Genomic DNA, 12,126 nt, shown 5'->3' on the forward strand with positions numbered 1-12,126 from the left:
GCAAATTTTTTTGAGACATATTTTATACTAGAAAAGATTTAATAACAACCGATTTATAATTTGAACGAAAAACTTATAAAGGTTCATTGGTCAGTTCAGACATAATTAATTAATAAAAGCATAATTAATTCATAAAAGCATAATTAATTCATAAAAGCATAATTAATTAATAAAAGCATAATTAATTAATAAAAGCATAATTAATTAATAAAAGCTTAATTAATTAACAAAAGCATAATTAATTAATAAAAGCATACTTTCTCAATATTTCCCAAGTGAATAGTTAGCATAATTGATTCAACCGTATACCATTTCCGTTTTTTAACTCATAACTTTTTATAGGAAAAAGCAAATTTAAAAATTGAAAAAAGATTGTTGACCGGCGTTAAAAGTTATGCGAGGATATTTTTTAAGTTCATTGCCAGCAAATTTCACTTTCAAGAGTTTTATGCCCATTTGTCAAAAAAATATTATTAACTTGTTTTTAGTTAGCTAATAGTTGTGAAATAGTTATATGTTTAATGTTGTTTAAAATATTCGTTTATGTGATGCCCAAAACATTCAAAAGCCTTTTAAAAAACCCAACGATAGTCTTCAATACATCCACACATCTTCTAATCAACGATCACAAATTATCAAACACTATTTAACTTCAATATGCAACAGACTTTCGCAAAATTAAACTTAATCCATCTAAAAACGAATATGAACAGTAGGGATATGACTTTTTTGCAACCTACTAGGCCTGTATCGTAATTTAATGAACTTTTATGTAAAAAGAACGAATAGATGTTTCATTTTGACATATTTTGAAAAAAGGTCACCCCAAAACCAAAAAATCGAATTTTCAATAGGTACACTTTTGTACAGTAAATGAATATTAAAGGCTGAAGATGTTGTAAGAGTCATACTCCTGTTGTTATTTTATTTATTTATGCAACATGTACTGTGATATAACAAAAAACATTATGTGATATATAATTATACAAGTATTACAAAATTAACAGTATCAAAGCGTCTAGTACAACAATATACATAACTGTCTGTGTCTATAGGCCTACTGTGTTTAGTACATGGGTCACATGATGCTCACGTCTCATAAAGAGTCTAGCGCTTATTACTTAGAATGAATCGAAGTTGCAGTTTGTCTTTCTTTCTGCAGGAAGCATACAGGTCTTGCATCACCTTGATTGCACGTTCAGCTATCTGATTACTTCGTGGTATGTCGATGACGGATGGCTCTTTCTTCCAGTGATTTTTGAATGACTGCAATGCCTTTTTGTAAGGCTTCAATACATCAGATAAATTCTTGAAGTCATTGTCATTGTACTTTTGACTACTAAACCAATGTTCTGCCCACTCATATGAAATGAACCTGCAAACCTTCTCCAAATTCTTTCTCGCTTCAGGCATAAGAATGAACGCCAGAATGGCGAGAATGGCTCTTGAGTTCCATCTGGCATTGCTCATATTAGGAATGTTCTGAAAGTGAATCAGAGGGAAGTTTCTTTGTTCTTCATAGAACCTAAACACTCTTGTTAAATGGTACAAAAACTTCATATCGTCTCTCCACCCTGATTTATCAAGAATTTCTACAGTTCCATTCACAAACTTATCCTTCAGTTCATCATACTTATTCAACAGTTCAGACACAAATGGGTATTCAATGTTTGGAGATTTGGTATCACCCCCAAGTTCTTCGTCCATCACCAGACGGAGAATCCTGTCTAGTACGTGATGCTGACAACCGATAAATTGTGGTATTGTGACACCCTTTAATTTAAACATACGTTGCAACTTCACAACAACTCCATTTCTCTTCCCAGTATTGACGTTTGTTGTATCAGTAATGATCATCTTAATTGAATTCCACAAATTGTATTCATCAATAAGTTTGGCAATTTTTTCAGCAACAGTTTCAGCTTTGCCATCTTTTAAACGCAGTGCATCAAGTTTCACGTCAGTTCTTTCATTCTGAAGTACAACTACCTGATATTCCTTATCATCTATTCGTTTGCCGTCAAAGTGTAAGGACCACTGTTCCATTTTAAGTTGTTGTATCATTTCTTTTTTTAATTTACCTGCCTCTTTGAATATGGACTTGTAAATTGCTGATTGACTTGGAGTTGGAATATCAATACCTTGTTGTGATAATACATTGCATATTTTAGCAGCTTTCTTTGTGGAAACTCCACTTGATGTAACCATACTTACAGCAAATTTACTTTTGTAGTGCTTTCTAGTTTTTTTCTGAGTGTCCTCATCATCGTCTTTATCACCGTCGTCGTCTTCATCATCTTCACTCTTACTTTTGCAGTTTTCAGATTCAGTACCACTGTCTGTGGTAGACAGGACTTGTGATGTGGAAGGTATTGCTGTTCCAGACTGGACTTTCCTTCTCTTGGAAGGGTGAATGGTTTCTTTACTTGCCACTTGTCCTGTTGAGTACCCCACCTGTCCTTTACTTTCTTTTTGTAGGTGGTATAGACGTTTATCTTCCGAGGATAACCACTGGCCATTCACTTTCGTGATGTCAAATAATGCATTGAGAACATCATATTTTCCACGCTTGACACATTCATCATAGACCTTCAGCACCTTCATAAGCTTTGCTCTTATCACTTGATCAGACACACGTGGAAAATTCAGTTTATTGTCCCACAATTTTGTAATTTCCTTAGAAATTTGGTCTATTCGTTCTTTTCTTCCTTTAACATATGCTCCGAGAAACTGGTATCTTCCTACGATCTGCAATTGAAGTGGTATTCTGGATTTTTCATCGAGTGAATGTTCTTCTACAGCCACGCTTCCTCTTCTTCTGTGTGACTCTTGAAATCTCACCAAATTTTTAGTCCAAGTCTTCTTGTTCTTTGTTACTGTGGTATGACTTTTCTTGTGAGACATCATATAATATTGTTACGACTTTACGGATAGCTGAGCGTAAATATCCGTTTAATAAAGTCGTTTAATTAATAAAATACTTTAACTGTATAGTAATCCAATTATAGTTCGATAATCCAGTCAATGTTGATAACAGTTCGATAATCCAGTCCGTATCCTAACGATAATGCTACAACTACTTATACTTCGTACACTTACAGCGTCTTTAGTTCGCGTCAGTAGTTCCTTATTAGCTCAGTTACACGCAGAGTACTTCATAGAACTATTCACATTATCAACACTGAGCTCTGACAGCAGCTCGCTTATATAATTATTTAGAGCTTCCAGAATGTTCTACTAAGTTCTATAATCTTCTACAGTCTGTTACAGTCGTCTATATCACCGTGGTAACACAATGACGTCATCACATAACAATTCCAAGTATTTGCCGGCACACGGCCGTTTCGTTGCCATGGTAACGTGTGGCGTTATATTTATAAATTCATAACAAAATAATGAAATAAATAGAATTAAGCTGAGAATTAAGCTTAAGATTAAAACATCGGTCAAAAATGAATGTATAAAAATGGTAAATCAAATTTTTATTTTGGGGTGACCTTTTTTTGTTGCAGAAAGCTATTTGGGCCTTTTTTCATGATTTTAGGTAAAAGTTCATCAATTTATGATACAGGAAACATTTTATTTGAAAAAAAATTAAAAAGTCATATCCCTAATGAACAAGCACTAAAAAGTAGCGAATAGAAAAACTACTCTTAAATATCAGATCAAACAAAAAGCACCCAAAAAAAATCGTAAATGCAATATCATATGTTTCAACGCCCCCCCTCCCCTACTCATTTTACAAAAACGTCTCCACAAATGCTGCTAAATTGTTCTTGTATTTACTTGAAAAAAACTTCCCTAAGACACACAAACTTCACAAAATCTTAAACAGAGACACTGTAAAAGTAAGCTACAACTGCACTGAAAATATAGAAAAAATTATAAAAAACCACAACAAAAAAATTATCTTTCCAAGAATTGAAAATAATGACCCAAAATGCAATTTTCGAAACAAAACAGAATTCCCCCTGAATAGTAAGTGGAAATCCACAAACATCATATATAAATGCAACATCGCAGCAAAAAACCAACCCAACAAAGTTTATGTCGGATTAATGGAAGGTGAGTGGAAAACCAGATATAACAACCACAAATCATCATTCAGTAATGTTAAATACAAAAAGTCTACCACCCTACTAAACTACGTCTGGTATTTGAAAAACAATTTTAACGAAACCCCTATACCAACATGATCTATCTCAAGTATGTACCCCCCTACTCAAATATTCCCAAATGGTGCCCGCTATGCCTGTATGAGAAATTTGCTATTATAATGTATCCAAAACCTGAGGAACTGCTAAATAAAAAAATCGAAGTTATTTGAAAGTGCCGCCACGAAAATAAATTCTTATTAAAAAATTACAAAGCTTGCTACAAACCTAACTAGCAACTAAAAATAACTATACTAATCTACTTCATTTATCTCTAGGTTAACTAATAAATTACTCACATACACATCAATTGTAATATATTTCATAATATTATATATATTTTTATATCAATTTTTAAATTTATATTTTTTTGATATATAAATAATACACATTATCACATAACGATTATTTAAACAACATTAAACATATAACTATATAAATATATATATATATATATATATATATATATATATATATATATATATATATATATATATATATATATATATATATATAAATCGTACTTAACAATACTGAACTTGAAAAAGCCACAAATACCTTGGAATTATGCTCAATAAGATTTTTGATCGGGATGAACAATGGATTAAAATGCACATTAATATAAAATCAGCACAACATCTACTAAAATGCCTTAAGCAAATCGGACACACTCAACGTTCTACAAGTCTTTAGATCTTACGCTAATACTTACTTGACATATAGTGATCCTGTTCTTACTTCGTGCAGTCCTACTGTAAAAAAAGAGATCCAGCATTTCCATAAAAATGCTTCAAACGTTATTGGAATTGATGTCACCAATTCGAACTGCTTCAATATTAGTTTTGCCATTAAAGAGTTTCTAAACAAGATTTGCATTAATATCCTTAAAAAGATCCTTGCTGACTCATGCCATCCTATAACAACTAAGTTAGCTCACACCAACAGCAGAAACCCAAACAGATTCTTATTTTCTCTGAACACTGTAAAGATCACTATCTATCAAAAATCTTTTATTCAAAAATACCTCCGTATTCTTTGTGATGGTGTCAGCAACCTTCCAGTCTTTTTTTTAAAAAACCTTGAAATTCATTAAAAATACCTTGAGATTTACACTTGATAAACTATTTTATAAAGTTTTAAATACTTGATAAACTATTTTATAAAGTATTTTAAAAAAATAATTTTTTTCAAAAAAAAAAAAAAATGGTATGATAAGGTATATTTGATAAGTAACTCATTTTTATTCTTTATGTTTAGAATTGCAAATTTTTGTTGCTTTCTTTGAGGTTTTCAACAGCTGTTCTGGTGGTTTCCTTTTACTATCATTTTTGGTACAATGTTAAACAACTTTTCTACTTTAGCATTGCATTGAGAAATATTGTTTCTAAGGTATCTGAAAGATAATATTAGGGGTGCTTTACTACAGAATCTATACTTTATGGTACCTTATTTCATAACTGATTATACCAAATACTTTTGTTAAACGTTTTAAATTGCCACCCAAAATTAGCTGAAATTGTCCTTACTATTCAATGATCATCATTAAAATTATTAATCAATAAAAGTTCAATCAAAAATCTTATAAGTCACCTCTTTAAAAGCATCAAAATCATTACTCTAATGGGATAATTTGCGCACCAAAATCATTACCCTAATGGGGTAATGTTAAGCTAAATTTGCTCTCATATTTTTGCTTTGTCGCCATTTTTAAAAATTCGGATTTGATTCATAATATAAACAAACCCATGTTTAAAGCTAAAAAAAAAGCGATATTTATATGTTGGTGTAATTATCTATCTTGGGCACTGAATAAACATTAGTTCTTAAAGTAACGACAACCATTTTCGGGATTTATATTGTCTTTGTTTTGAGCTAAAACAAAAAGTAATTTTGATAGAAAATATTTTTGTGAGAATTTTTTTGAAAATATTGTGAGAATTTTGGATTACCCGTGAGATCGTGAGGTTCGTTTTCAAACCGTGAGTCTCACGGTAAAACCTGGGCAGTTAGAAGGTCTGTATATACATACGAAACCTCCTTTTATTAATTTAATGAATCTGATTCCAAGCATCATATTTACTCTAAATAGTTGAAAATTCAATGAAACAATTTTGTCATGTTCTTAGACACTTTTAGCAATGGCTGATCAAACGTATTGGTGAACTATTTTCTTTAATGTTTTGATCAACAATTTGTTAAATAATGTATTATTGAAGGTTTTAGGCATATATTTTTGATTTTCAACAGTAAATTTAGATTACAGAATTTTATAAACATTCCGTGCTTACCATTGCAGTTGCTTCCACACTGTTAAATTTAGATAAATAGTTAATAAATGTTAACTGCACTCATTTCACTGCATATTATACTAATTTGAAAGCATGTGTTCTTCATTACCTCCTATAATTCAACGAAAGATTTCTATGCGAAAGATTTCTAAGTGCTCCTATAATTCAACGAAAGATCAACAAAGACAAGAACTTTAAAAAAATAATGTACAAAGAACGTAAAAACTTTAAGTTTGTGAAATACTTCAACTATTTTGAGCAGTAGTTTTAGTTGAAATTGGGATTGCAGCTGATATTTTAGCCTCGGCTTTAAACTGATTACCTGTAGTATTAGCTTTAAGCGGAAGCTGATGGGTCAATTTAGATAGCTTGAGAGCTAATAGTGAGATAAAGTAATTGTGGCCGAAGAGAACTTACTTCATAAATAATTTATGTAAAAAAGAATGTAAAAAATTATTCGATAAAAATCTAAAATAGCGTCTTCAAGGTTGTGTAAACAACATAATGCAGCAGTTAGAATACCTGAGCATGGTTGGTTATTACGCATAGCGCATATTGTAATTTTGTAAAAATTTGTTTTTAAAGGCATTTGATCATAATGGACGATGAGGAAAGCTCGTGCCTTAGTTCAAAGTTTATTTTCCATAAAAGGATGATTACCAACATAAATGATGAATAGCGGAAAATAGTAATGGACACTGCAAATATACTAACCCTTTTAAGCTAGTTCAAGAATTTTTGGAAGGTCAAAAGTATGTTACTAATAGCTTTTTATCATTATTAGTATAATCTACAACACAAAATTTAACAATCGAAGAAGGGGAAAATACAATTCTTCTAGCAAATTTTGTGCGGCGAATTTACTGCAACGTGATTTGAATAATAGATTTTGTTCAGGTGTTGATGGTGCTGTAGTTAGTAAGCATTTATGAGTAGGTTCATACTCGCTCAGATGCTCATTCTGCAACTATTATTAGAAGAAATAGCTATCAAAACTTATTAGTAATGATAGATGTAGATGATGATGCTGTTAACGCCTATATACGCCACACGTTCCCCTGTCTTATAACTGCTGAGATTAATAATGCTCAGCAATGCGTTGATGCAGATATATCATGTGCTTTAACCAGAAAGATAATTGACTTAAATTAATGTAGGGGTAATAGGACCTAATGACAAACTGATTTCATTTAATCGGTGGTAATCGATTAGATGAAATGGTCCCAAAGAGCTACTTGGTTTCCCATACTAGCCCAAATGGCAAAAAAAATATTATGTATTCCGGTAACATCAGCTCCAGTTGAACGCTAACTCTCCACAGCAGGAAGCCCTATTTCCATAATGATTGAGCAAGCCCTAATAATCAAACAAGATTATTACCTAAAAACGCTAAAAATTTCATTTCTTATATGATGCATGACGAAACTTGAAAAAAATCATGTAACAAATTATTTAAACTGGATAATAGTTATAAATACATGTTATTCATTAGATACGTATTTATTAATAATACATATAAATATGGTGCTGCATGCAGTAGTGTAGTAAGGATGGTAAGTGCCCGAGGTCAAAATGACTCAAAAGACCCCTTATTAATAACTTTAATAGCAATTATACCTTTTTATAATAAAAAAGATTTTTTTTTTGGTTCTCATATTTTTTTAGCGTCATCTAAACCACTTGCGTCCGGGGTCAAAGCCCCGTTGGCCAACCTCGAGCTAAGTTACTGGCTGCATTTGTGACAGGTAAGACTTATAATACTTTATTTTACACAATTAAATACATATAGAGTTTTAAAATCAGAAACTTTTTTTTAATTTACACTGTCACAAGTCTCTGCTAAAGGCTGATCAAGCTGATCAGCTTCAGTTGAAAGCTAAAGTTGATTGTTAAAATCAACCAGCTGCAGCCCCTAGTTTGAAGTACACAAACTAATTTTTTTAAGTCTTACGTCCGCTAACTGCAATTTTTGATATACTTATTGTTGCGTGTACTTATCACAAAATTTAAAAAATTTATTAGCTTTCTAAATAACATGGTCAAACAAGTTTACACAATCAAAAAATACGTTAAAAAAATAAATTAAAACATCTATTTATAATCACAAATACTAAAATTAGAAACTATGAAATAAAACTTGACAGTTTCATGAATATCTCAATAACTAAAACCGTGAAATCAAAAAAATCATGTTTTAATTCATTTTACCTTGAAAAGTATTAATATCAGATTTATCCAAACTTACATATTATTCTCATTAACACCAATTCAACATCAAGTTATCAAAAAACTTTGAGACATTTGAAAATTATTGCATTAATACCATAAAATATTTATTCTATTTAAGTTTTATCGATTTTTTATTTTAAATATTTAACTCTATTCACTAAAAGACTATTCGAATTTATTTTTAATCGTCAAAAATCACAGATCGTTGTATAAGTTAATAAATAATAACACAGTTGGAAAATATAGCAAATAAGAAACAGAAACAGTCAAATAAAAACTTTTTAAAGATCTTATTATATAATTTTCATCCTTTTTTAAAAATCAACTTTTTTAATTAAAAAAATATAACTCTCTATCTCCTTTTATCTATATATTATAATCTTCTCTGCTTCATCAAGATTTTTTCAATTTGACTTTTTTTCTCATTGCAATTTTGCTTATTTTGACAGTTTTATTTTATGTCACTTAGACAAAACACTTTTATAATGTTCTTATGTTTGTTTCGACGAATCAATGTTGTAGCTTAAGTCGCCTGACTTTTTATTTTGTAATTTTTAAAATGGTGTCAAAGAAGTTTATTGGTTCAATATTATTATATAGAAAACGTGGTAGCATTGTTATAGAAATAGTATATATAGAAAACGGAAAATTTTGACTTACTTGGTACCAACACAAAGCAGTACCGACGAGAGGGGGGGGGGAGCGAGAGAGACAGTTTGTCCCGGGCGGCAGATATCCAAGGGGCGCCAAATGATAAGACACCTAAAAAAAAAAGTCCTTCACCTATAATATAGCGAAAATTTTGATAAATAAAAGCTCCAATTAGGGTTGCTGTCCCAGGCGGTGTGACCGCTCTCGGCGGCCCTGCTCGTAAGTAATTTCCATTATAGTTTAAATTCTACAATTTGAAAAAAAATTTCCGTTCTGGTGCCTGGATTACATATATGTTCTTTTGTTTGTATTTATGTTCGCATGTTCTTTTAACGATAAAGATTTAAAATAAATTATTAGATTTTAAAGATACAGTCGACTCTCGATATCTCGGATACTTGATATCTCGAACTTTTTTAGCGGTCCCATGGACATAACGTACTAGTTTAGGCTAAAATCCTCTCGATATCTCGAACCTTATTATCTCGAACTTTTTGGTATCTCGAACAATATTTTCGGTCCACAGGGCAATTTTCTCTCGTTATCTCGAACTTTTCAACATTTTTTTTTTCAAAAATGTTTTAATAAAATTTAATTTTTTTAAATTCCAATTTTCGAAAAAAAAAAATTTTTAATTCGATTTTTTTTAAGAATCGAATTTCTGAAAAGTTTTCCTTTAATATATAATTTATTTTTTTTGTCAAACGCAGCAACATGCCGCTCTTTAAACGAAAACTCACGAACAAATCTATAATAGAAAAATGCTAGGCATTAAAAGACCAAGAGACTGGGATGTCTAACAAAGAGGTTGCCAAAAAGTATGGAGTCCCAATGAACACATTATCAACCTGGATTAAAAATAAAACCAAGTTATTAACCTCACTGGAAAAAAATGGCACAAATTCTAAACGGAAGAAACTTCGTAGTGGTAATTTCAAAAATGTAGACAAGGCCATATACACGTGGTTCGTTGCAAAAAGAAGTCAACAAGTACCAATTGATGGTACCATACTAAAAGAAAAGGCACTAAAATTCGCAGAAGCATTAGGAGAGTTGGATTTTAAAGCATTTGATTGTTGGTTTCATAATTGGAAAAAAAGGTCAGTTAAATTTTGTCAAATCTCGTTCAATTTTAATATAAACAAATAACATGTATCTGTTTATATTTAATTTATTTAGTTTTTTAAACGTGTAATTAAAATTCAACTATTCTGTTCCTATTTTTAGGAACGGCATCAGCTTTAAAATAATCTCAGCCGAAAGTGCCGCCGTGACGAATAATGTGACTGCTTCGTGGAATGAAACTACACTTCCAACTTTGCTTTTGAATTACAAGCTTGAAAACATTTTCAATGCCGATGAGTTTGGACTATTTTACCAGTGCCTACCAAACAAAACATACCATTTATCATGAGAAAAATGTTTTGGGGGAAAAAATAGTAAAGTCAGACTAACAGGCATAGCAGCAGGGAGTGCAACGGGAGAAAAATTACCTATGTTTGTTATTGGAAAATCTAAAAACCCACGGTGTTTTAAGCACATTAAACAACTTCCTTGCACATATAAAAATCAGCTAAAAAGTTGGATGACCGGAGACCTTTTTACAGAATGGGTAATAAAACTTGACTCATTTTTTGGTGCTCAAGACAGGAAAGTAGCACTCCTGGTGGATAACTGTTCTGCCCACCCACACATTGAAGGGCTAAGCAACATCAACCTAATATTTTTCCCCCCTAACACCACATCTGTCCTTCAGCCCATGGATCAAGGCGTAATACGAAGTCTTAAAGCTCATTATCGTCACAAAATTGTGCGTTTGTGTATCAAGGCTGTCGATAATAACGAACCCATGCCAAAAATTTCTATACTTCAAGCAATGAAAGATCTTGTTTCTTCGTGGAATGCTGTGTCAAAGGAGACTGTCATCAACTGCTTTAAAAAAGCTGGTATCAGCAAAACAAACAAGAGCATTGAAGAAGCTGATGATGATCATTCTTTTAAATTTTTGACAGAAGAACTTAACCGTTTGCGAGAGTTAGATCCTCATGCCGTCCAAGAAGATCTCTCAGCGGATTCTTACATTGGTTTAGATTGCGATGTAGTAACCACCGGTTCACTTGCTACTGATGCTGAAATCATTGCTCAGATTTTAGACCCTAATTTTGAAAACGACGATAATGAAGTTGAAGATAGCGTTGATGAAGCTATTGACATCGAAGCCCCGCCACGCCCATCTGATATTCAATTAGAAATTGCTTTTGAAACAATTCAAAATGCTTCGCTATTCAGCTCAAAATACGGAAATGAAATACAATCCCTAGCACTAAAACTTGAGGATTTATTGAAGATGGAAAAGATGGATAATTTAAAGCAATATCAGATAACAGATTTTTTCCAAAAGTTGTAGTTTTAGTTGTTAATGATTTTTGTCAGAAAAATAACTTGTTTTAATGAAAGTCGGGCAATTTTATTTATTTTCAACCCTTTTCTTGATATCTCGAACTCTCGATATCTCGAACTTTTTTTCCGGTCCCCTTAGTGTTCGAGATATCGAGAGTCGACTGTAGTGTGTTAATAATAATTAATCAAAAAATATGTGGTGCGTATACACGTCAGAGCTTTTTAGCTAGCGCTTTTTTTATTTTTTATTAATTATTAAATTATAATAACTACACCTACATCTATCATTACTAATAAACTTTGGTAGCTATTTCTTATAATAATTGCGGCTGAATAAAACATTACAAGTCTCTTCGATAGTAACAAATAATGAAGCTCGGAAGCTATTAATATTTTTAGATAAA

General features: G+C 31.5%; 3 protein-coding genes across 3 annotated transcripts in view; 2 read left to right on the plus strand and 1 right to left on the minus strand.

The window, feature by feature from the left end:
* Positions 1–8,749, minus strand: part of LOC101236992 (transmembrane protein 26) — a 25,091-nt gene extending 16,342 nt beyond the window's left edge. Inside the window, exon 1 of the mRNA XM_065803169.1 lies at positions 8,651–8,749. The gene's annotated coding sequence lies outside the window, so the exon portion shown is untranslated. The remainder of the gene's footprint in view (positions 1–8,650) is intronic.
* Positions 8,750–10,114: 1,365 nt separating this feature from the next.
* Positions 10,115–10,736, plus strand: LOC136083058 (tigger transposable element-derived protein 4-like). Its single transcript, XM_065802465.1, has 2 exons — positions 10,115–10,422; positions 10,550–10,736. The coding sequence occupies exons 1-2, from the start codon at positions 10,115–10,117 to the stop codon at positions 10,734–10,736; spliced, it is 495 nt and encodes a 164-aa protein (XP_065658537.1).
* An 81-nt stretch (positions 10,737–10,817) lies between these two features.
* On the plus strand, positions 10,818–11,729 carry LOC136083059 (tigger transposable element-derived protein 4-like). The gene has a single exon (XM_065802467.1). The coding sequence runs from the start codon at positions 10,818–10,820 to the stop codon at positions 11,727–11,729; it is 912 nt and encodes a 303-aa protein (XP_065658539.1).
* Positions 11,730–12,126: the final 397 nt, after the last annotated feature.

The sequence above is a fragment of the Hydra vulgaris genome, chromosome 08 (assembly GCF_038396675.1).
Source record: "Hydra vulgaris chromosome 08, alternate assembly HydraT2T_AEP".
Lineage (NCBI taxonomy): Eukaryota > Metazoa > Cnidaria > Hydrozoa > Anthoathecata > Hydridae > Hydra > Hydra vulgaris.

Coding starts and splice junctions, on each gene's coding strand:
- LOC136083059 (XM_065802467.1), top strand. CDS start 10,818: ATGTTTGTTATTGGAAAATCTAAAAACCCACGGTGTTTTAAGCACATT.
- LOC136083058 (XM_065802465.1), top strand. CDS start 10,115: ATGTCTAACAAAGAGGTTGCCAAAAAGTATGGAGTCCCAATGAACACA. Junction 10,423..10,549: donor TTTCATAATTGGAAAAAAAG/GTCAGTTAAATT, acceptor TCCTATTTTTAG/GAACGGCATCAGCTTTAAAA.